Source organism: Eretmochelys imbricata, chromosome 9, assembly GCF_965152235.1.
Source record: "Eretmochelys imbricata isolate rEreImb1 chromosome 9, rEreImb1.hap1, whole genome shotgun sequence".
NCBI classification, from domain to species: Eukaryota; Metazoa; Chordata; order Testudines; family Cheloniidae; genus Eretmochelys; species Eretmochelys imbricata.
In genome coordinates, this window is record NC_135580.1 from 31,328,920 (window position 1) to 31,355,267 (window position 26,348).

Consider the following 26,348-nt stretch of genomic DNA (forward strand, 5'->3'; position numbering starts at 1 on the left):
TGAGATTCTTAAAGTACTCTTTATTAATATCCTCAAAAGTTGTAGAAACAACTTTGTATAATATGAAGGCACAGGAAGACAATTTTGATAAAATATTCCAATTAAACAGTAACTTACAGTACAAAAGACAATTTTAATGCACATACAAACCCCAAATGTCTCATTCAAAAATATTTCACCAAGAGTTCATCAATATTAATGGGCAATGACTAAAAATATAAACTGTCATTGTACAATAAATATCTGATAGGTGCAAATTGAACAAAATTTATTGCTTTCCACGTAAGTGTTTTCCCTGTAGTTTTTTTTTTTTTTTTTTTTAAATTCTAGATTCCTTTCCGAATCAGCTTTCTCAATATATTTCAGAGGGAACTATAACCCTTAAACCAAATCTAACCAGGGACATTTGGTAGTTACAAGACTACCTCAAGTACTAATCAGAGCTGGCAGTGTTTTCTGTTACCCTTTAATAATCACACACAACTCAATCAGATAATGTGCTGGGTATTTAAAAATCAACATCACTGATACGACAAGGCTTGCGTGGCAGCTAGTGTTATTTAATGTCAATTTTTCAATGTATTTTCTGCAAATAAGCGTATTTTGACAAAAAAAGTAGTGTAAAGCCGATTTAAAGACTCGTATCTGAAGGGAAAGAGGTTGCAGCACAGCTGGTAAAACAGCAAAAACAAAACAAAAAACAAAACAAAAAAACCACCAAAACAGCAAATAGGAAAATAAAAGGTGCAAGATATTAGCTTCTGAAAACAAAATTAAGACAAGTGAGTTGCAGTAAAGTATGACTACATATGCAAAATGGATTCAATGTGAAAATCCAGAGCTGTGCAAAACAGTCATTAGTACACTCATCTAACAAATCTGAGAGAACTTTTGCGTCTTTATATAGAGGTACTTCCCCCACCACCGCACTCACCTGCTTTGAGAAAAAAAAAGAACCAAATCAGTGTTGAATTACAATTTGCTTTTTTCTTTCACTGTGCTCCTACAGCAAAACTTTGGTCTAGCAGCAATTTCCATCTGTCTTTGCAGTAGTATTTAATAGCCATGCTGACTTTGTCATGAATGGTCGTGCATACCCAGCTCATTCCAAATTGTTTAATACCATGATTTTGGTTAATTTACAACTGTTACTTTTTTCCTTTGTATATTTGCTTAGGAGTAGAATTTTATGACACTTCAGGTAAATGGAATACTACAGTAGCTATTATATAAATGAAATAAAAAAAATCTTCCAAGAAAGTACCATTTTGATAGTGATTGATATTTTATGCAAATTCTTATTTATAGGAGCAATCTCAGGTTTACACTAGCCATTAAAGGGACCATTTTTACTGCAATTCAAATAGTAAAACTTATTTCAAAGCAAGGTCTGTAGCACGAACGTGGCATAGTCAGTTTAACGACTAAACCGATGGATAAACATTCAGTAAATTTCATTACATTGTGAATTCAGCAGATTTGTGAATGATACAGAACAAATGCTAACCTGCTAGGCATTTTCTTCAAATTTAAATTTGAATTTTCCTCAAGCACTAACTAGTAGCTTAAAGTTTCTCAAAAAAAGAGTAACTAAGGACGCACTGAAATTTAAATTTCCATAATGGATTAGCATTACTACAGTACATAATTCTGCTTTAAACCTAGTGTAGGGACTGATACACAACCATTTTCTTTGGTTTATGCTTGACTACACTGGACTAGTGATCTTATTTTTAAACCTACCCTCAATTCCTACTGCTTTTTACTATATACTCCCCCACAAGTTAAAAATGACTGTTTGCTCATACAAACGATTCCCTGTTGAATGGCTATGTGTACATACTTGCATGGAAGGTTGAAATTTTGTACAGTAACTACATCATCAAGTGATACCTGCAACAGCAGAACTACAAAAATCACATATGAACGTATTATGGTTCATACAGGACAGCTGAGTCTGCTTTATGTCTATATCCTTTTTAAAAATGTAATACAGTAAGATACAGTGGTAAGAACTTAGATTAGACAGTAAACATGGGAATCCTGCACTCATAGTAATAATATACTGCACAGTATTAAATAAAACTTGTTAAATTTGAAATAATGCAACAGACACCTAGATTTACCTGCATGTATGTAAATACCACTTCAGTAAGGTGTTTGAACACAAAAATGAGACAACGACATCAGGAAAAAAGCCTTTAAAACAGGCCATCAGTCTAACTTGACTTTCCAAGTAAAAGCATCAGCTAGCTTCACAAAACTGTGATACTAATGCAGTTTTATGTAAAGTACCCTTTGACAGACAAGCTGTCAATTAAGCTATCACAGTCTTATCTCATCTGACCCACCCAGGCAATCAGGGAGAACAGTCAATAGTAGCTCAAGTTTTAATTAGATAAGTACCATGTCTGTTTACAGAGGAACATCCTCTAAACACCATAATATTTTATGGCATTTATATAATTGATCAGATAGTTTAATTTTTTTTAAAAATGTTTCTTTTGAATATGTGAGTTCAAAACCTCATTTTTCCATGTGTCTTTGTGATAGTGTTTTAGCCAGTGTTACAAAAAGGAGATTAATTCACCGTGGACTACCTCACATTATTACTTAATTGTGCAAGGTATTCACGTAGTTCTTTTGCAGCTTGGAATCTACCATATCGTTTCTTTGGGTTGGCACACTCATCCAGCAAGGCCTCAAGTCGGCCATCTTTGGCAATTTCAGCTGGAGGGTCATGAAGTAGTCCTCCAGAAGTGCCACGCCAGGTGGCATGTCTTGATAAAAGGTTCTGACAAATAGCGTAGTAATTGTGGTCCACAGTGGCACGAGCACAAAGAATCTCTTTCGAGAAGGACAAGCAAGCTTCTTTATCACAGTCATCAAACTTGCTCTCGTACCATACATCCCAGTTTTCAGGTTTATCTGTAAAACAAAAATGGCAAAATATCGTGGGTGAGATGGAAGGAAAACAATACATTTAATACAAAATATGTCTAAAGGCTTAGTCTGCAGGAAACGGGTAAGTAGAGCCAGGTGCAAAAAAAAAAAAAAAAAAAAAAATCACGAAAGTTTATTTGCCAAAAAGAACCTAGTTTCAGTAGACCTAAAATCATTCACATATGACCAAACTAAAGAATTGAAATGTCAAAACAAAACACTGTTTTCACCCAACTCAAAATTTTTAATTTCTATTTTGGGTATTTTAACAAAAGCAGAGGACTAGATTCACAAAACAGCATGAAGAGAAGTGAGCTGGTGGTGCCCTCCTTATAACTTTTAGCCCAGTGCTTAGGATACTGATCTGAAATGTGGGAAATCCATGTTCAATTCCCCTTCTGCTGATGCGCAGAAGAGATTTGAACTTGCTCTCTCACATTACAGGAGAGTGCCTTAGCCACTGGGCTATGGAATATTTGGGTATGGGCCTCACTCTTTCTTCTTGAAGCTGTTCTACTTCTCAAAAATAATTAAAGTCAAAGTCATTGCTCCAGTGATGATTTATAGCCTCGTGGTTAAGGCACCCACTAAGGATGTGGGAGATCCAAGTTCAAGTCCCTGCATGAGGTCATACAATTATTCAAGCCATTGTCCCTCACAACTTTCCTAGTTATTTGCTGTTAGGATATAGATATTCAGGCCTGTCTGCAAAGGCCTGTACTTTAAGAATTTAGGTGTATTCTTATCACTTGGCTAGTTCTAGAAGTATAAAAGAAAGAATCAAAATCACTGTCTGCCGGTGTAAGGGCCTTCTCTTACTGTGACAGTCTGAGGCCCTGTTCTTAGGCTCAGGCTTTGGCTAAGCAGCAGAGGCAGCCATAAGCTGGGAAGCGAACGGTCACATCCACACATTCCAAACTAGTCACATTGAAATAAGGTGCTATTGGGCTGTTAGGCACTATCAGGACAGGATTGTATTCCTGTCACCTCCAGAGAAAGGGAAGTGCCTAGAAAATGTAAAAGGAAACTTAGTTTGATAGCATCCTGTCTGGCAAGAACTCACTTATCAATAGCTGGGATGTGAAATCCTCACTTCTGTATTGTCTTGTCATTATAGTTCCCACTTTGCTATTATTTGTCTGTATAATCTCTGTCTGGTTCTGTGATTGTTCCTGTCTGCTGTACAATTAATTTTGCTGGGTGTAAACTAAGTAAGGTGGTGGGATATAATTGGTTACATAATCATGTTACAATATGTTAGGATTGGTTAGTTAAATTTCAGGAAAATGATTGGTTAAGGTATAGCTAAGCAGAACTCAAGTTTTACTATATAATCTGTAGTCAATAAGGAAGTGAGTGGGCGTGGGTGGGAGGCGATGGGTGTGTGGGTGGGGGAGATGGGACAAGGGAATGGGGGTGCGGAAATTGGAATCATGTTTTGCTAACGGGGGAAATGGGACCAGGGAATGGGGGTAAGGAAATTGGAATAATGTTTGGCTAAGGGCAGAAATGGGAACAGGGACACAGGTGTAAGGCTCTGTGGTGTCAGACCTGGGAAGGAGGATACTAAGGAAGGAAACTGGAATCATGCTTGCTGGAAGTTCACCCCAATAAACATCGAATTGTTTGCACCTTTGGACTTCGGGTATTGTTGCTCTCTGTTCATACGAGAAGGACCAGGGAAGTAAGTGGGTGAAGGAATAAACCCCCTAACATCTGCTGGCTAAATTTTTGTGAGGAAACCTTTTGTGCACATAAAATTTTAAGCTATAACCCGCATTTCAAGAGTCCTTAGACATCTCAGTGTTTCTACAAGTTGAACTCTAAGTGGAATTTATGAAGTAACAATATCTTAAGGATCATTAGAAATGCTAAAAGGCATCAAGCAGTGAACAGCAGGATGTTATAATTACTCTACAGAGTCTAGTTTCCCATAAAAAAGAAAACAAAAACACACTGATGGCTTTCTCCCCCAAGTACTATATTTTAACTATATAGATCCTTTAGAACTTCATTGGAAACCAAAAATATTGTAGCTATAAAAGGGTGTTTAAGTATAAATTTTAATGTTGTGGCTAAGCCTTGATTTCATCCCCTATAAATCATTTATATCTGAAGAAAAAAGTGACCTGAATGCCCCTCCCTAGATAGGTGTTAAGTTAGCCCTAAGGAGAAAAAAAAAATTCTCCTTTTTTTAAAAAAAAAAAAAAAAAAAAAAAAAGAGTGTGACGGCCAGAAAATCATCTGGAGTTTGTGTGTAGGGTGAATCAAGTGATAAAAAGTAAACAAATAGGTGAAATCAAACCTTCCACACTTTGCTCAGGTATACATAACAGAACTCCTGACAAGTGTTGCAACAGTATCCTGGCAACCTTCCTTCTCTAGAGACTTCTGTCTAACAGAAAGTTTGCCTCTGACAAAAATAATTACCTTGATTACAAATGGGAAATAGCTGCCTTGAGCAATTCAGCAGGATACAGCAGCTCCCTCAGAGTTTCCTGGAAGAACTTATATTCCAGCTTCTCCCTAGAAGCTACATACTATTGCCTGGTTTGAGACAATTCCTCTTATTAGTGGGGAAATCAACTGTGTGTGTCCCCTTTTGGAGCCCTTAAGCACCTGTATTGCCTGATGTACACAGAAGACAAACCAATGTTATTGGAAAGCAGTCTCTGGGCTAATAATTAGTTTACAGTTATGATGCACTTACAGTGTGTTGCTCTCACAGCAAGCTACTAAAGGCCAAGGGATGACTGTGATAAAAACACTGAAGTAATTATGCAATGAAAGGTAGACTCAAGAGATAAGAAAAAACAGAATCTGAAAAAAGTTGATTCAAACTTAGCTAATTAAATTACCTCATATTTGAGAGGTGAACGGAAAAATAAGACTAGACACTCATATACTAAGGTAATTGGATCGTGGGGACCTACAAATAAATACTTAAATAGATTATGGACCCCACGTATGGATTTGCTATGAAAGCAACCGAAAAGACTAATTGGGCCAGTCTTAAAATGTAGATCCTTACAGTCACCTCAGGATAATAATACATACGCTTCTTCACTGACCCAATTTTCCAAAAAGGAAAACTAGACATTTTATTAACAAGGTGAGACACGAAGTTTGCAATAGCATTTTAAAAATATTTCCCAACACCTAGACATTACCTGGGCTTGGGGGTGGGGAGGAAGAAAGGGGAAATCTGTGTGCACGTCTGAGTTTGTGGAGTCAGTACTGAAACTGTGGGCTATCCAACATATTAAAAGGATTTATTGGCATCCCCTGCTGGGATCTGATCTAAATACATTATGAGAAATATGGACTAGTGAGTGTTATTAAAAAAATATTGCTTTGTATTGAAAGACTGCACAGGAGTGAAAAATACAGTCTAGAATTTAATTCAATGATATTAATTGTATTTGCAAAGTTTGAATAATCCACACATCCGAGGCAAACAGGAGTCATTTGGGCTACTGCCATGAACTCCTGTAGAATTTAAGTTTTCATTTTAAAGGTTTCCAGTCCTTAGACTTGTAAAATTAACCTATTCAGTTGAAGAAATTATAAACCAATATAATGCTATCAAAATCTACAGCCTGACTATTCAAGGCCTCTGTTGCTACCTTGAGTTTCTGCAGCTTGCAAAAAGGACAATTTTTCACTGGTGCTATTCAGAACTCTGCACCAGAGAGTGTTACTGAAGAAATTCTGGTCAATTTTTCTTGGCTGCTGCTTTTTTAAGTTCTGTGCTCAGCAGAGGTAGTGACGGACACTATTTATGGAAAATGAGGGCCCAAAGACAAAGTCTGGAACAAGGGTAGAACAGACATCCTGTCTCTCCTAGCAGCCAGGAGATTGGGGAGGGGAATAGCAGTGGCTTCTATCCTCACCCATCCTGAGCCTCTAGGCTGCTGCAAGCCAGAGGAACCAAGAAATTGAAACAGAACATTCTTGCTTCATTATAGCTATTAGAGAGTTATTGGAGGGAAAGGATATCAAGTTAGATACCTATTAGCTGGAGGCTGTTATAGGTCAAGGGATAGATGGAATCCCAGCACTATCCCTTCACTCGGTAGCTGGGGGATAGAGTCAGTTTGCTTCACCCCGAGTGTCACCAAGAATAGCACAGAAGTAACCCCAATTCAGATATTTTACATTATGTATTAATAAAATGGGAGAAGCTTAGCTGAATCAAGTAAAGAACCCAACATAAAGGGGAAAAAGCACATGACTTGAGACAGAAGGAAAAGAGTTGGAAACAGAAAAAATACCATTATAGGGAAAAGGTGGAGTGAAGCCACTTTGAACCATTTAAAAAAAAAAATAAAATAAAGACTGCAACAACTACTTTTAAGCATGATTAGCAGACATCAAGTAATTTTGCCCCCTCTCCCCCAGCTTTGTGTATTTGTAAAACAGGAATACAAGCAATATAGAATTCAGGTGATTCTTACATATACCTGAGCACCTGTCAATTTTGATTTCTACAAGTATGTGAAAGTTCTATAGTTTTGTTATAGATCAATTACTATACTATTTGTAGAATTAAAAGTCCCTGTTTCAGAAACTCACAGCATTCATATTCTTTTAAGACAAATTGTAAAAGATGAAGCAGGACCGACATGAGAGGAAGAACAACTTACTCTGTTTGATTAACCTTTTGTCTGCCACCAGAACATTTTCTGCATCTACAATGATAACCTTTCCATCTCTAGGACCAACTGCAAAGTTGTCAAAGCTGACATCAAGGAGGTAGAGTGCAAATTCAAAGTCATTGTTTGTCAGTTGTTCTGCTATTTCCATTAATTGCCAGGCCAAGTCCACTCGTTTTTCCCATGGTGCATTGAAGTAACTCCACAATTCTTCTCCAACATAGTTGACAGCCACCATTCTTCCACATGCTCCCAGGTACTTTGCAAATGGCCAGCCCTCATCAGATGGAAAACTCTGCATATGAACAGATTTTGTTGTTAATACTGAGTAAATAGAGAACACCAGTATATTTTAACAGATTTAACTCAGGGGATTACAGACCACAGCACTCACTGAGGATAAGCACATTCCAATTAAATTTTAATAGTTCTGAAAGAATAGTTGCAAGTGCAACTATACCTCTAGCACTGCTATCATAACGACGTCACCAGAGAGTGATAAAAACCATCAGTTTCCTTGAATGGAACTATTATGCATCAGCAGCTAAGGCTGCATTGCATTACTGATTTCAGTTTAAGAGGAACTTTAAACCTTTCTCTTGTAAAAGTCTCTTTGAAATCTAGCACAGCACAGCCACCACCAGCACTCAGTTCAGGGGAGGAGGTGTACCAGTCAATGAGACAGTTCTCTGAGCTGTAAGACATCTGTAGTTCAAATCCCAATGCAATTCACTACCCTTCTTAAACGGTTAAAACCATGAATCCCAACCTAAAAGGCATTCAGGGAGGATCTGCTGCATACTCCTCCCTGCCCACCCTCATTTTAAGTAAGTTATCAGAGAGTTCACACAGTCATTTCAGGCAGAGAATCTGGGCCTCTAACATGACAAACCCCAATTTTATCCACTGCATCAAGATGCCTTTCAGAGTGACACAAAACAGTCTGCTTAGTCTATCTCTAACCACTATAAAACACATTCAGAGTTAGGGATGGTGATCAGGAACCCTGGATTTTAATATAATCTACTACAAAGGTTTCCCCCTAGGAAAGTGCATGCCAAGTCCTTCTTCAGCAGCTGGCCATACAAGGGTCTAGCAATTACTTTAGCAGCTCAGAAAGCAAAGGTCTAAACTACAGCTCTGTAGGTGATCAGGTTGAAACTCTGCTGTTGACCTATATATTCATATATGGAAGACCTCAAAATAATTATATATATTTTTTAACTTAACTATGGGATGAAATCACCAAAATTCACATTTCAGTCATCAGTAACAAATTTTGCTTGTATAACCCATTAGTCAGAGTATGTGTTATGCACCTCCCATGTCGAAACCACAGAGGATGAGAGTCTGATAGGCTCTTGAGGTGAGAGCTGGCTCTTTAATACAAGCTGTAAAGAGTGATGCCTTTATCTCTGGAGGTCACTGGTTGTCCTTAGCATTGGCCAAGATGGCAGCTGTCACACTCATAGGTATCTACATTGTCATAGTTGAAAGCTGAGAGATATGCTTCATGCTGGCAGGGACAGAGCACCCCGAGGAAGGGGAAACAATAGGTAGACCTGCTAGTGTAATGCACACATAAAACTAGTTGCTACAGCTTGTCCTGGTTGTATCCAGAGTTCCAAGAGAAGCTACACAGTGTTTCATTCAGGAAGCAAGTGATAACAGACTTCTTTAGACGTTCCCTCCAGTTAACAGTTTAGGTCATCAGTACTAAACATGAAGAGTTGCTTTTAGCACACTTACTTCCAGTAACTTTAAAATTGGGATAAAGTTTTAGGCTATGGCTACACTACAGAGCTTACAGTGGCGCAGGTACAGTAACTCCTCGCTTAACATTTTAGTTATGTTCCTGAAAAATGCTACTGTAAGCAAAACCATATTAAGCAAATCAATTTCCCCATAAGAATTAATGTAAATGGGGCTGGGGGGGGGTTAGGTTCCAGGGAAAAAAAATTTCACCAGCCAAAAGACTATTTTTTTTTTAACACACACACACACACACACACACACACACACAGAGTATAAGTTTTAAACAAACAATTTAATACTGTACACAGCAATGATTGTGAAGCTTGGTTGAGGTGGTGAAGTCAGAGGTTGGAATATTTCCCAGGGAATGCCTTACAGCTAAATGATGAACTAGCACTCGGCTGAACCCTCAAGGGTTAACACATTGTTGTTAATGTAGCCTCACACTCTACAAAACAGCACGAATGGAGGGAGGAGATACAGCACGGCAGAGAGAGACCGAGACACACCGTGTGTGTGTGCGCGTGTGCTAACCCCACTCTAAGTACATTGCCTTTTTAAGTAGATCAGCAAGTTGAGACAGCAGTTGCTGCCAGCAAGTTCCCTCCATCCTGAGCCCTGTCATGCCCCTCCCACTCCACTCTGTGGAGATAAGGTACAGGAGCAGGGGGAGGGAAAAACCCTGACATTGGCACCCCCCCCCCAACACACACAGCAAGCAGGAGGCTCCCAGGAGCAGCTCACAGCAGTGGGGGGGCGGGGGGGACGGGACGGGGACCGGGACGACACAGCTGAACTGCCAGGCAATTGATAGCCTGCTGGGCAGCTGCTGCACAGGGAACTTAGGGGACCTAATGGGGGGCTGCTGGCCCATCCTAGTTCCAAGCCCCCACCAGCTAGCTCCAACAGGCTGCTCTTCCTGCAAGCAGTGGACAAAGCAGGCAGCTGCCAAATGACATTATAAGGGAGTATTGCACAACTTTAAAGGAGCACGTTCTCTAATTGATCAACAACAAAACAATGTTAACCTGGCCAACGTTAAGTGAGGAGCTACTGTAAGCCAATGGGAGACAGCTCTCCCATCAACTATGTTTACACCACCACTTATGTCAACAAAATGTATGTCCGTTGGGGGTGTGAATAAGCCACCCCCTGAGAGACGTACATTACACGGACCTAAGCACCAGTGTGGACAGCGCTATGTGGGCAAGAGTGCTTAGGTTGGTGCAACTTAATGTTGCTCAGGGAGTGACTTATTCACACCTAATAGTGACATAACTTATACCAACAAGCTGCAGCATGTACATAGCCTTTTTGAAGCACATCAGAACCTTTCTTTCCCTTAAGGATAGTCAACACAGTCAGAAGCAACTTCAGCAACAGTTTCTGCCTGTAATTCCAAAGCAGGAGGAGCACCGTTGTTTATCTACTTAACTCCATGAAAACAATATAAAAAAAAAACCTAGGAAATTATCAAATAAAGATGAGGTTTAGTGACACAGTTGCACCAGGACACACGCCATCCACCTGATACCTGAAAAGCATGGAAATATTAAATTAAGAGGAAAGACTTGGGCATTCTTTTCAGCTTCATATGGTTATCAGTAGCATTGCAGGCACGCACATACTCACTCCATAAGGCTTTCACTTCCACCTCCAAATGCATGCCAAAAAGTAGGTATGTTCCCTAAATTAACTGAACTTGAATATGGAATACGAGAGAGATGTTGATATCAAAGCATGAGGTCACCGTTCAAGTTTCATGTTTTGAGTGCAAGTTTGATGCAGCAAGGATACATATTCCTTTTTGGTATCTGTTAGAGAGGGAAGCCTTATGGAGTATTATAGTCAATATGTACATGGAAAGGAACACACAATGTCACTATTTCCATGTTTTTAGGGTTCTGGGTGGATGGGGTGCATCCTGATGCAACCAAAACTGTCAATAAATAGTTTTTGTTTACTATGCTTAAGGATTTTTAATCTTTATGGAGACTCTAATCTTGACTCCATTAAGACTAAGTGCCATATTATTATTAATATCAATATTTAAAATTACCATAGTGCCAGAAGCCCTAGTCATGGACCACTTAAACGGGGATTCAACCTTTACTTGTGGCACCTTAGAGACTAACCAATTTATTTGAGCATAAGCTTTCGTGAGCTACAGCTCACTTCATCGGATGCATACTGTGGGAAGTGTAGAAGATCTTTTTATACACACAAAGTATGAAAAAATACCTCCCCCCACCCCACTCTCCTGCTGGCAATAGCTTATCTAAAGTGATCACTCTCGTTACAATGTGTATGATAATCAAGGTGGGCCATTTCCAGCACAAATCCAGGGTTTAACAGGATGTCGGGGGGGGGGGGGGGGAGGAAAAAACAAGGGGAAATAGGTTACCTTGCATAATGACTTAGCCACTCCCAGTCTCTATTCAAGTCTAAGTTAATTATATCCAATTTGCAAATTAATTCCAATTCAGCAGTCTCTCGCTGGAGTCTGGATTTGAAGTTTTTTTGTTGTAATATCACAACTTTCATGTCTGTAATCGCGTGACCAGAGAGATTGAAGTGTTCTCCGACTGGTTTATGAATGTTATAATTCTTGACATCTGATTTGTGTCCATTTATTCTTGTACGTAGAGACTGTCCAGTTTGACCAATGTACATGGCAGAATATCATACGCATTGTAAGGAGAGTGATCACTTTAGATAAGCTATTACCAGCAGGAGAGTGGGGTTGGGTGAGGTATTTTTTCATGCTTTGTGTGTATAAAAAGATCTTCTACACTTTCCACAGTATGCATCCAATGAAGTGAGCTGTAGCTCACGAAAGCTTATGCTCAAATAAATTGGTTAGTCTCTAAGGTGCCACAAGTACTCCTTTTCTTTTTGCGAATATAGACTAACATGGCTGTTACTCTGAAACGATTCAACCTTTGTTTTCTTTCTATAAAGACTACTGCATATCCTCTCCCCCCCCCCCCTTCAAAAAACTTACAGGTCTAATTTTGAGTAAAGAATGTGGTTTTCTGTGAATTTACAAGTAAATCCATTAGCTTAAAATTAAAATTAATTAAAGCCTGGGTTCTTTAAAAAAATTAGGATCTTCAATTTTTTCTTTGTCCTGAACAGAACACAGACTCTTCAAACTTTCCATATAGGTTGAAATCTCTTGTGCACTGACTACATTTGACAAAATCAGATCATAATTAAGTTATCTATTGTAACCTGTGTAATAGCAGTTATATATACAGATAGGCTCAGGTAACTCTTAAGTGGTTCCATTACGAGACAAAGTACAGTAACAACTAGCCACCATTCTTCCTCTAAATTAGGATTCAGAGACATCTCTCTAGCTGAACCCCATTTCACATGCACATGTCTCACTAATAGTCCTCCAAAACAATAATTAAAAATTAAGGGTCAGTTTCACCAGTGTGCTTCGACTGGTTTGCAATGCAAAGCAGCTGCAAATACAGATTAGCTGGCTGGGTAATCTGGCTGCTTTGGTGTACTGGTGATTTTATCCTTACAATTAAAAAAAATATGGTTGACACTGTGCATGTATCTCAAACCAAAGGAAATACTGCATAGTTGCATATTCTCTGGGTTTATTTATTAGGGTTCTACCTGAATTTAATAGTTAAACCTAAGGAAACTCCCAAACAAAAATCTATGTTGAAATGGAGTAAAGATTAAGAGTATATCTCTTTTAAAGGGTTAAAGAATAAAATCAGTTTCCTCTAATCTAGGACTACAAACACTGAAGTGTCTTAAACATAATCAGTATCGCTACACAGCATCACTTCAGGGTAAAGTTAAAGTTGTCTGGGTGTCTTAGCTGTGCATTTCCATACTGTATCATGTTTGGATTTCTTTGAAGGGTAACCACAGCTGTTAGATAGACAGGGTGGCCTACTGCAAACAGCACTGGACTAGGACTCTGGAAACTAGACTCTGCCAATGGCCTGCTGTGTGACCTTAGGCAAGTTACTTTATCTCTGTGCTTCTGTATCCTCATTTATAAAATTTGGATAGATACCGACATCCTTTATAAAAAGCACTTTTGACTCTACAGATGCAACACTATAAGGGCTAGGTATTACTGTTATTTGATGACATCATTACAGGGCAAAAGTAAGGTTCTACTGGTGTCAAAGGGCCGGTTATATTGATTCAGGGCTTGAGAAATCCAGTCACCCATTAACTGATGGCAAGCAAATTGCTGGATTATAGGGTTTAAGTCATTAATTCCTGCAAAATTTAAGTCCTTGTAGGTTCTAGACTTACGATTGGGAAGGTAGCCTTCCTAAATGTGAAGAAAGTGTAAACCAGTGCAGTGCTGTCTTCTTCATTCTACAGACATTTTAGCGTTTGTTGCTGTTCACGGTTTTGCAAAACACCAGGAAAATGAAGTTAACAAGTCCTTGGCCAATAACATTGCTGCTTTAACTCTGGATCACAGTAAATACCAAGAATCAGTCTGCTGTTGCTGCAGCAACGCGGAGCTAATTATTCACAGGACAGGCCCTGCTCCTCCTCCCACTCCACCCCAACCATGTCAAAAAAGAGTTGGGGGAGGGTTAGCGCAAGGGAGACCTCAGAGCACTGCAGCTGCTGGGAGGCTCTCAAAGAGGGGAGTCAGCATCTTCTCCCTTCCAGTAGCTGTGGGGACCGTAGAGCTACAAATGGACATAAAAAGAGCCAATAGCTTAGTCCTGGATCAACATATGTAAGAATCCTGGAACACCCTCACTTTCCCAGTAGCTCAGGCAACAGAAGCAGGGGGCTGGCCCTGTGCTACTTACTAAGGGGTTGCCCCTGAACCTCACTGCTAAGCCAGTCCACCGTAATCTTTTACGGTCAACATTTGGATTGTATACACGCACATTAAATTTCTCCGGTCTCACACTAATGCATCTGGATCTGCGCTCTACTGCAGGCATTGATCTTAACCTGAATTTACTCATATTTAACAACAAACAACAAAAGACTTTACCAGTTTGTATTCAATTCTAATTTACACAATTTAACTGATTTTAATAGATTCTCACTAAGTACAAGACATTTTATCATTGTGTAATCATTGAAAAGGTTCAAAGAGTGTTTATACTTTAGCCATGAGTTCAGCTTCATACTCAATGATTTCTAAAGAAAACAGACACAGAATTCTAATAATGGTTTTACTAATACCATATACTTACAGACGCAATACCTACTCCTATTCTAGATTCCCCTGCTTATACATCCAAGGATCACATTAGTTCCTTAGCCATAGCACCAAACTGGTCTTCATACGCTACACATACTTACTATGAGATTCAGCATGATCAGTGCCTCCTTTAAGAGATCCTAGGACTGGCTTGCTGTATTTAAAAAGTGAACCTTCCAAACATAATGTTGGTGTAACAACCACACACCATATTGTAAAACAGATATATTTATATCTTTGTGGCAACAAAAAGTTCTTCTGACAACAAAAGTAGAGGGACTCCTGCCAATGTCTGCACATGTACAAACAAGCTCTCTGCTTCTGGCTCCTTTCCAACTGGCATGTAATAGTCAAATCTACATTTCATTACCCAAATCAGTAGCACAAGAAGGGGAGATATATATTATATTGCTGAATATGACACTTTTTAGCAGTTTTAGATTCACTGTGATTTTGAAAAGAATTGTTAACTGGAGTGCCAATTTGTACTCTTTAAGCAGAGGTGTAACTTTTGGTACTTTATTACCTTTTGAAAATATTTGCATAAATAAAATCATGTCTGCTACAACAAGAAAAAAATCTCACTTTGTATTGTTTTAAAAGCCAAAAAATGCATACAAATCATACAACAGAATTCCCACTGCACATGTTTAGCTGCCGTTATAAACAAAAGCTAAATAAAAATGCTGCTAAAATCTAACTACTGAACTATAAATAGCACAGTTCTGAACCAAATGCTTGAATTATTAGTATTGGGTACACCTATATAATTAAATACTTATATTTGTTTGAAGGCAAGCTTACTGTCAGATCTGCATCTAAACAAAATAGGGTTAGCATGACTCTTAAAACCTCTTCCACCCACAGCTCAAACACAGCTACTTGGTTATAAGTGCGCAACTTTGTGACACTTGCTAGCACACATTTTAGACTCAGTCATAATAGCAGACCAAAGAAAAGCATTCAATCAACTGTTTAAGAGGTGCATTTTTAATACAGATTCACTGACAAAAATTACGATTAAGGCAATATATAGCGTAAGAGAATATATTAGTATTTTTCCACCTGTAAAGAAATTCTCCCTCTATGAACGAAGATAAGGATAACAGGCAACTGACAAAAAAAAAAAAGTGTGAATCAGTCAACCTGTTGGAACAACTCATTTCCACCACTCCACCTAACAATTTAGATGTTCCTAATCAGATTTCTTAATAGCAGTGGGAAACCCACTTTCAAGCACTATTTTAAAAAAGAAAAGGACTATCAAAAGAGAATATAGCATTTACCTTATAAAAAGAACACTTGTTAGTCCAGAAAAGATGTAATTACTTATTTCATGTAAATTTACCTCACCGAAGTGTAATCTACATTAATACAGTGTGGTTTTGTCCACCCCCTTCAGGAACAGAAATAAAGCACTCCATTGCAAACTTTGCCATAAGCCTATGTAGGAGGCAGCACAGTGCTGCACTGACCTAGGAGCATTTATATAATGCCGCTTGCAATGAGGCAGCTACATTTTGTAACAGTGAAATTACACCAAACACAGTGTAGAGAAGCCATATACTACAGAAACTAAGTCAGGCCACTAGAATCCAAGGGTCTTAAGGTTATCAAGAAAAGCAAATCTGTGGACATTTGCATCCATGTGACCAAAGTCTCTTGCTTTTCAAGAAGATCTCATTTCACTGGCTGAAACTCAGAGCAATGAAAAACAATCCTGATCCTTATGTCTGAAAGTTATTCTTATATAAGTTAAACTCAGTGGTATATGTCTCGGGGTAAATTTATGTGCTTGAAGTTGCTGCAGAAGAAATAAATGCCAGATTTACCAGTCTACAGTGGGGGTGCGGGGGGAAATCAACCTAAGATACGCAACTTCAGCCACGAGAATAGAGTAGCTGAAGTCGATGTATCTTAGGTCGACTTACCTCGCGTCCTCACAGCGCGAGGTCGACTGACGCTGCTCCTCCGTCGACTCCACTTCCACCTCTCGCCACAGTGGAGTAAAGGAGTCGACAGCAGAGCGATCGGGGATCGATTTATCACGTCTACACTAGATGCGATAAATCGATCCCCGATACATCAATCACTACCTGCCATACCCTTCGCTTCAATGCTTGGATTCTGCCTATATAGCAGTTTAAAAATGGATAGTCTCTTGGACCACTTTACAGAGTTACTAGATGAGGGCGAAAAAGAGTGAATATATCAATGATTGGCACAAAATCAATTCCACACAAGTGTGCATGCCAGTTTAACAAAGCTTTAACCCTCAAGATAGTAGCCTTTCAAGATAATACTTTTTATAAAAAGTAAAACACTGATATTGTGACTTTTCCACAAGCCTGCCCAAATAAGATGCAACAAAGCACACTAAATCACTTGATGCAAATATGAATGAACGGCCCAAGCAGAGACTCTCCCTCAGGTTATTTGCTCTCCACTAAAATATATTTACTCCACACACCCATTTGGTAGGGGACCTAGGACAAAGTTTCATGGGTATAGTGATATGCTCCCATCCTGCAAGAAGCTCTGCAGTGTAAGCGTATGTGGATGAGATCCATACTGAGGATTCAACAGACAGCACTGATCAGCTCTAGATTGCAAGCCTGACAAATATTATCCATTATATTTTTGGAATCAATTTTCATTTGAGTTTGAAACAAGTTAGGTACCCTCTGTTCTGACTCCGTCTTATCTGGTTTTAACAGTATCATTTTAATTTATATTAAGGCGAAGACTAAACAAACAAACAAAAAAAGAGACCAATAGACTGACGCTAAAAACCATTAAAATAAAAAACAAGCAATCTTGGTATTTCTTCACAACAAACAAAATACAAATGAATGCCTTTAGACACTCACAGCAGCAACAATTTTTTATTTTAGGGCATGTCTACACTGACCCACTGCAGCGCATATGTTAAAGATACTCTATGCCAACAGGAGAGAACTCTCCACTTGGCATAAAAAAAAAAACACCCACCACTCCCACAAGCGGCATAAGCTATGTTGGTGGAAGAAGCTCTCCCAGTGACAAAGCGCTGCGCAAACTAGTGCTTATGTCAGTGTAACTTACGTTGCTCAGGGGGATGGAATATTCATACCCCTGAGCGACGTAAGTTTTGCAGACAAAGGAAATATTGTAGACATAGCCTTAGTTTACCAGTTAGTTTTAGACCATAGCCTAAAACTGAGAAAGCCACAAATTTTCCAGTTAGACAACCAAAATTGTCTGCTAGCAAACAGACTAAGTCAAAATCCTTTTGCCATCCTGACTAAAGTAATCAAAAAAAGATTTAATTGTGTGGAGGTAGAGCACAGATATTCATACAGGTAAAAAAAGCATCCCACCAATTTTTGAAAGTGAGTTCAGTGTGTCACTATGTAGCTGTCTGTAGATAAAAGGTTGCACTAAGAAAACACCTGTCACTAAACTGTGTAGTAATAACTTGAATTGTTTTTGTTGCCACATAGAAATGAAACTCAATTTACAATCCTAGTTAGGCGCCAAAGAAATTAACATTTATATAAAAAGTATGTTAAAATAGATATCAATTTCAGCTACAAACTAGGATTTAATTTAATTTAATATATATATATTATTGCAAACAGGGGCTTTTTTGTTTTAAAAAAATTTTTAGTTGGAGATGTAAAAAATATTTATGAAAGTGTTATCAATACCATTTATATTTTGAGGATCTAAAATTTCTTCTTCAACCTGCCACATAAGTGGATGAAACATGCAACTTCTAACCAGGTAAACCCTTTCTTATTGTTTAAACACAGAACATATTATGGAAGAGTCACTGAAGCTTATAACACTTCTGGTACTCAGAGATGTAAAACTGTACCAAATCATATGCAGTTGTCCTGCAATTTGTTGTACTACAAAAATTAGCATGAATTAGTGAATCAAAAATAGAGTCAGTCTATAAAAGCTTATTTAAGATTTACTAGTAAGGATGAAGTAAAAACATGCTATTGCAAAACAAATAAAAACATTAGTATTTTTACACTAGACCTCAATAATTAAACTATGTAAGTGGTGATTCCCTAATTTCTATGACTTGTACAGAAGTGTACCATGCTTAACTGAAGGGTAAAGCAGAACCTTCAAACTGGCTAACGCAAAAACTGTCAGTCAATTGTGACAGTATAAATTACATAAGCACTGCCACTTTAGGAGTAATCCATATGTCAAATAGGCTTCCAGCTAAGCTTCCAATCTCCGATAAAAAGTTTTATAATCCTCAAGTCACTAGATTTAGTAGGTTTCAGAGTAACAGCCGTGTTAGTCTGTATTCGCAAAAAGAAAAAGGAGTACTTGTGGCACCTTAGAGACTAACCAATTTATTTGAGCATAAGCTTTCGTGAGCTACAGCTCACTTCATCGGATGCATCCGAAAGCTTATGCTCAAATAAACTGGTTAGTCTCTAAGGTGCCACAAGTACTCCTTTTAGATTTAGCAGATGATTAAAGTCAGCTTTTCCATTATAAATCTAAGTTCAGTGCCTAAACGTTTATATTTAGTTACAGCTATAAGTTAACGAAAAAGCACAGATCAGTAATGCACAGATCCGAGACTGAAAGCATTTCCTCAACCTGAAGATAGAATATGCTTTTTGTGTATATTAAAATTAAGCAGACAGTTTTTTAGGAGATAATCCACAGAACACAATTTGGCAAAGTCTTCCTTTATACTGTCTGGCTACAAACAAACAGCTAACATTGATTACTATTGTTAATCTCTTCAAAGTTTTTATTGACAACAAGGGAATCCTCCAAGAAGAGAAAATTCTTAGAACAAATCTCCAATTCCCACTCCCACTCCTTCCTTACCCACTGCAATTGAAACAAGTACTGAATATTTTAGCTTTATAAAATAAAAACCGCCAAACCTTTCAAAACATCTGAGAGCAGTATATCTTTACTTCTTAGGAAGTAAGAAGGGTCTCCTATATGCTACCGTCACAGTACAAGTTTCATGATAGAGAAAACGGAAATTCTTATCTATATTTTTCCCCAGTTAATATTCTTCTGATAATTGCACTTATCAAAATTGAAAAGAGTGAAGTGAAAGCTAGATGTGAAGTCTAGTTAATTCAAAAAGTTAACGTAAACACATTTGTTACGTTCCAAGTTAGTTTTCCCTTAAAATGACGTAGCTTCTTTTTTATGATTTGAAAGAGCATCCAACTTCAATAAGATCTCCAAAAAATCTAATTTTATCAATGCTCCTGAAACTAAAACTGGACAGAATTACTCTAACAGAATGTTTTCTGATGAAAAATGCCAATGTATGCTGAATTAAAGGCAATGTGTGCTTTTCCTGGGCAGCACATAATGTTTAATTCCTTAGACACGTAGGGACACTGTAACTTTAGTATTTCACATGGTTAAATTTGTCTTTGTAATACTGGGTAAAAACATATTAATTCAACTAGCTAAGTTACCATCTCCATCCATCTTCTGGTCACAATTCAAAAGAGAAAATTCAGTTACAACACATTAGATATTAGTATCTAATTCACAGTAAAGGTCAAGTTGTCCTCAGTGAATAGGAACAACAGGATATAGGGAAAGATTTGTTTTCACACCATTCCATGTTCACTGGTTTCTGTCCTCACGACAGTTTCTCTCTGGAAAGTTTCTTTTAAAAGCAATCAAAAAAAAAAGTTACAGAATTGTAAAAGTAATCTAAAGGACACAAGCTTTCAGATTTTAAGTAAAATCCAGGCAATAGGGAGGGGAAAAAAATCTTAGTAATCTATGCCTACCCTATTCAGTCCTGTAAAAATCCACATGACAGAGTATCCCATGATTAACAGGCCACACAATTTTATAAAATCCTCCAAGAAATCTCAAGTTACTATTTTTAGTGTGGCTACCTATGCATAAATGTTGACATATTTCATTATTTTAAACTTGTTCTGCAAATCTGCAGTCATTTCCCAGAATTACTTCAGTTAAAATGCTGATACGTTTAAGTCTAATTGGTTCAGTCTTTTAGAAAGTCACTTCACCTTTTCCAAAATTTCAAAATTTGCAAAACTCAAAATAGCTTATTTGATGGGAATGCATAAGAAAGCATTTAAAGCGGATACTGAGTGGTGTAAGTATCACATTTCTTTGTTTGCAGTGCTAATTTTCAAAACTAAGACTTACACTGAACCTGTATTTACATTTGCAAAAACATTTAGAATTAGCTTTGGTATACCACAATCTACATTCACTGCAAAAGCCATATGTTAAAAAGGGACACCAACTAAAAATAATTACTTCTGCCCAATTTTTAAAAACATTGTTACAATTTACACTATAATTGAAAGGCCAGAGAAAAAGTTATTTAATTTTTCAGTCTATTTGCTAGAGGCTTTTGACAGCCCTTTGTCTAATGCATTTCACTATGTAGTCAGCGAGCTCCCCTCTGTGTAGGTGTTTCCTCACAGGAAAGAGGAAGGGAAAACTCATCTTAAATATAATTGTAAAATCAGAGAAATCACCAGGTGGGCTGAATGGGTGATCCAAAAAAAATAAACCATTAAAAAAGGTAACCAGATTTCAAGTTGAGGATACCTCTAAATACATTAAAATGCATGCACCTTTCTTAAATGAGCATTCTAGAAATTAATCAGGAGATTGGCTTTAACTGCCAGTAAATTTATCTCCACAGCATTGGCTATTTGACAATCAACCGGATGCTTCTTGGCCAAATATCTAGCAAAATACCAGACGTTTATTATAGTAATTCTATAATAATGTGTTTACTGTATTAAAATACAATTACAAAATTCCTCCTTTAGGCATTAATTAGTTGAAACCAAGGACAGAAAGAGACAAAAATGGTTAAGAAAAAAAAAAGAAAAGACTGGACCAAAATTCAAGTCCAGTAACTTTCTAAGTGCATACTTCAGCTTAATGTAAACAAGGGGCAGCAACAGTTCAGTTTAAGTAGTATTTATGCAAGACAAAACAACTAGTATCACAAACAAGAGATTATCAAATTTCCACGAATTTGCATCTAAAGTCTGATCAAAATCCAAGTTTGTCCAAACAGACTAAGTATACATTCTTGTCAGCCAAGTTGAGAAAGCAGGTAAAACTCTAAAACACTGGGAGGGACTCTAACAATGAGAGAGTTTATGAAAAAGGAACAGAAGTCCCAAACCATGTATACTAATCCTGATCCTAAGAAACTGATCAGCTAAAGTATTCTGACAAAAGTTTAAGGACTTCTCAAATTATTAATTTGAGATGGGCATGGGATTAAAGCCCTCTACTAACAAGACAAAGGGATAAATATACCACTACCCACTTTTGGGTTTTGTTTTGTTTTTTTTAAAAGGTAGACAGTGCTGCCAAGCCTGCTACCTGCAGAACAGCTGTTTCTCTTCACCCTCTCAGATGATCGCCATAGAATAGAAGAAGAAAGCTTTCCATGGGAGGCGGGGCAGTGAAAAGAGAATGAAATCTCCATGTTTCCCCACCACTAAAGAGCATTTACAAAATAAGGGGGAGGGGTGCGAAAGCGGAGACTCAGTTTTGGGGAATATTCGGGGAAAGAGCTAAATGGAAAACAAACCAAACACAATCCCTGCCTCGTGTCGCTCAACAGGGGCAGAGCAGACTCCTTCCCCGGCGTTCCAAGGTCGTTTTGGGAACGCAGCTCGCTGTTCGGGAAGAGGATTTGGAGAAGGTGAAGCGTGGTGTTAGCGCCTGGTTCAGCAGAAGCCCCTGCCCTTGACTACGTTTCCCAGGAGGGTTTGCACCATCTGCCCTCCTCAAGCCACGCACGGCTCTGCTCTCCCGCCACAGCAAAGCAGCCACTAAAGGCGCTGCTGGCAACGTGAATACAGAGGAGAGGCGCAGACGATGCTCGGCCGGGGCCAGCGCTTGGCTGGATGGGCACTTACCTGGCAGCAGGGCTGGGCAAGGGGCAGGCGGGGAAGGAGACGGGACACGCTCCTGCAGCACCAAGGAGAGCAGGGTGGCTAGGCTGGCACCGACCTTTGTCACCCGGCTGGGCCAGCGGGAGGAGATTAGCACCGCACCCACCCGCTCCCCGGGACGCTGCGCGTGGGCAAGGGAGGCTCTCGGGAGGGCAGCCAGGATGGGGCGCGGTACCTGCGCGGAGGCGGAGGGGCGTTACCTGCAGCACCAGCGGCTCCGGGTTGAAGGCCAGCGTGATGAGCAGCTGCATGCGCTCCGAGTCCTTGAGGTTGCGGAGCAGGAAGCTGCCCGAGTCCTTGGTCTCGGCGTAGCGGCGGACCAGGCGGTCGAGCAGGCGCTGCGAGGGGCAGTGCACCAGGTCCGACCAGCCCTCCACCACGTCGGGGGTGAGCAGCCGCACGTCGCCGTTGATGCTGGCGAACTCGGTGGCGTGCAGGGCCTGCAGCAGGTCGCAGCGGCCCCTGCCGGTGGCGCGGCGGCAGATCTTGGTGTCGATGTCGGCGAGCTCCTGCGCCGAGCCCAGGCGCTTGAGCACGACGCGGCGGCTGCCCTCGCGGGGCTCGCCGTAGCGCGCGAAGTAGACGTTCTTGACATTGAGGAAGTCGAGCAGGCGCAGGCGGCCCCAGCTCTCCAGCCGCAGCTGCCCGTTGAGGAACTTGCGGCACCAACTGGTGCCCCAGCAAGCCGGGCACTTATTGAGCTGCAGGAAGCGCCGCTCCGACAGCTCGTTGCGCTGCAGCGAGGCCAGCAGCGAGTGCGTGTTCAGTACCAGCGCCGCCGCCAGGCTGCCCAGCACCGCCAGCTTCACGTAGCGGTACAGCCGCCCCAACTTCAGCGACACCAGCCGCAGCATCGTCCCGGACCGGGGCCCCCCTCCCCGCCACTCCGCGCTCGCTCGCGCCGCAGCTCCGGCCCCAGCAAACTCTCCGCCGCGCGGCTCGCTCGATAAAAGGCAGCCAAGTTACTGAGGGGGACAGCAGGGGGGAGGGGGCGGTGCCGCGAGCCCGCCGGCCCGGACTTCCCCGCCCCGGGGAGGAGCCACGCCACCGCCGCGCGCGCGCCTCCCGAGCACCCCTTTGCCTCCCACCTGCCCGCGGGGTGGAGCTTCGCGCGCACAGGGCTCGGCCGCGGTGGGGGAGCGCGCGCACACCCTCTCCCCGGGAAGAGGCGGGGCCGGCGCGCGCGCGCGCGCGCGCGAGAAAGAGGGGGGCGTGGAGCCGGAGGCGGAGCCGGGCAGGTGGGGAGGGGCAGGAGTGTCGTCCCCGTCGCAAACAGAGTCGGGAGCAGCAGCCCCTGTGCCGGGCCGCTGGCTGAACCGGCTCGGGGCGGACGGGGCGCAATGTGAGCCGCCATGTTGTGTTTACCCCCGGCCCGCCTGGCAGCAGGGCCCGGTGGGAAAGTGCCTGTCCCGGGCGTGGCTGCCCCGGGCACCGAGGCCCGAGGGTGCAAACAGCTCGCTGGACGAGCTGCTGCTGCCCGTCAGTCCCCGGCACGGAGCTGCCCGGCTGGGCTCGCATGTGTCAGCCAGTGCCTCGGTCGGTGTGTGTCTTTGTCTCGCGCACGCGGGGTGCCTGGTTGTTGCTGCCCGAATCTAGTCCAGTTCACCCCGCCCAGACACTCTCCTGGCTATTGCACTTTAACGCCACGTACTGCACAGGACTAGTGTGTACTGCTAACGTCGCGAGCATAGCTCACACCTGCCACTGCGTGGCTGATGTCACACACACACACACACAGAGTACTTGACTGTTGCACAGCAAATTCGTGCCGGACTGGACTCAAACCTGTCACTCAATGCCTGGTGTGTCTCCTTGCGCACATATATTGTCCCTGGCATTGCATACTGGAGCCATGTCCACTGGAACTCGTACGTGCTAGTAAGCCCAAGTGTGTCTGTAACACTCCCACCAGAGCACCTGCTTCCCAGTAAGGGCCTGGTGTCTCTCTTTCACTGGCATATGGGCATGGAACTCCTGGCTATTGTGCGCTGAAGCTGTGTCCAGTGCAGCACAGCTCATACCCTAGTACAGGCTACAAGTCCCTGCTGCAATAGACACAACTGCACAGGTAACTTTATTGGGCGCTCTGCAAACTCCAAACTCCAGTCAGTACTGGGAGGGGAAGAGATGAGTTTCTTGGTGACCTGACAATGGCTCTTTTTCTTCATGTTTTACCACACCCGCGCACACACACACACAGTTTTATGCCCTGGCATTCATTTAACTCACCTTGCATTAAATCACCATACCCAAAATCTGGACCTACAATAAAAGTGGTCCACAAATCCTCAGAATTGCTGCCTGAAATTCAGACATATGGAGACTTTCTCACACCATTACCAGGACTGCCTTCAAAATCACTGGACTATCAGTTCATAAGTGTCACAGATGCCATCCCAGGAAAGTATCACTATGAAAGTGGCATGGAATATAGGAGAAAAAGAGTTTAGGAATCCCAAAGAAGACAGTTCTTCCTCTCTACCAATCTCAGGTTTCTTAAGAGCTACATTATTTTCCCACATTAGAAAACACTTATTTAATGTCCATTACACTCCCACCACTCCATCTTATATTTGAGGGGACGAAACAGAGAAGGACCGCAAAGTGAACACTATCAGGCTTTGCCATTTCCAATTTTAAAGGCCTGAGAACTCTAGTAAGCCATAAATATAATTGTATTATTTTTTCATTAGCATAAACTTTAAATTCTATTTTGACATTTACATATGTAACAATGGCTTCCAGAGCACCTGTCATACTGAAAAACTCGAACTTTGTAGAATAAGGAGAGTAAGCTTGCACTTCTTGATGCACTCCAGGAATGGCCACATCTCACTCCAACATGTCCTGTCAAAGCCTACAGTTAAAGGTCAGAATCAGTCAAATCAACAGCCTTTATTCTGTGAACCACTTTGTGGAAAATAATATATTCCATTATTTTAAAGTAACTAGATTATACACTATAATTAGAGTTTATTATAAACAAAATATTTGGAGTCATGTTGAAACTTGAGAAATAATGAACCCCACTATATTAACTTACTCCATTTGCTTGTGGTTAAAGCCTGCCAAACAAATTCCTTCTTCAGGTGTTGGCAGTATCTTTTTGTCTAAGAATATGTATACTTTGTCTTATTTATTAAATCACTAAAATGTCCAGATATATAAATGTGTTTATTAAATTGTCAACATTTATTTTCTACATTTGTTGCTCTTATGAGTCTTCTTTTGCAATTTTCTTTGCACAATTGCAGGGAAACAGACTGATCCTTCTGGGCAATAAAATTAATGTTATAATTTTTATGTGAAGAAAATATAATTTAAAAGAAACCTTTAAATAGTTTGACTAATAAGCTTTTCTAGTGAAGACATAATGCTTTTGAGACATTACATTGATAATCCATAAACAAATTGCCTCTAAATAAATCAGCAAATCTGTTATTATTTATGAGTCATTCAAAGATTGCTGATGTTTTGGATTGGTTTGTACATCACAGGCGTTTGTTCGTGTCACTCACAAAAACAAGGAGAGAGAGGGTCTCTTGTTATCCAGTATGACAATAAGTTGGCTTCACAGACTTACAAATTCATTACTTTGTGGGGACAAGAAAGGAGACAGGCACCGAAAGGAGGATATTACTGTTTTCCTTCTGCAGATTAAATAAATGAAGAGAAAACTGAGGCAGAGTTACAAAGAGGACGTAAAGAACGGAGAACACCCGAGTAGGGAATTACTGAGCTAAATGAAATTGTGGAGTGGGAGAGGAAGAAATATAGGTTGCAACTTTTGAAGAATGAGGTTATTTGAAAGTTATTCAT

General features: G+C 40.4%; 1 protein-coding gene across 1 annotated transcript; it reads right to left on the reverse strand.

Moving 5' to 3' along the window:
- DIPK2A (divergent protein kinase domain 2A) lies at positions 1-23,575 on the reverse strand. The gene is made up of 3 exons (XM_077826852.1): positions 22,730-23,575; positions 7,590-7,893; positions 1-2,928 (listed from the first exon to the last, which is right to left on the reverse strand). Exons 1-3 carry the CDS (start codon positions 23,381-23,383, stop codon positions 2,597-2,599), a joined length of 1,290 nt encoding a protein of 429 aa, XP_077682978.1. The 5' UTR covers positions 23,384-23,575; the 3' UTR covers positions 1-2,596.
- Positions 23,576-26,348: the final 2,773 nt, after the last annotated feature.

Coding starts and splice junctions, on each gene's coding strand:
- DIPK2A (XM_077826852.1), bottom strand. CDS start 23,383: ATGCTGCGGCTGGTGTCGCTGAAGTTGGGGCGGCTGTACCGCTACGTG. Junction 7,894..22,729: donor CGGAGCCGCTGGTGCTGCAG/GTAACGCCCCTC, acceptor GTTCATATGCAG/AGTTTTCCATCTGATGAGGG. Junction 2,929..7,589: donor CAAAAGGTTAATCAAACAGA/GTAAGTTGTTCT, acceptor TTTGTTTTACAG/ATAAACCTGAAAACTGGGAT.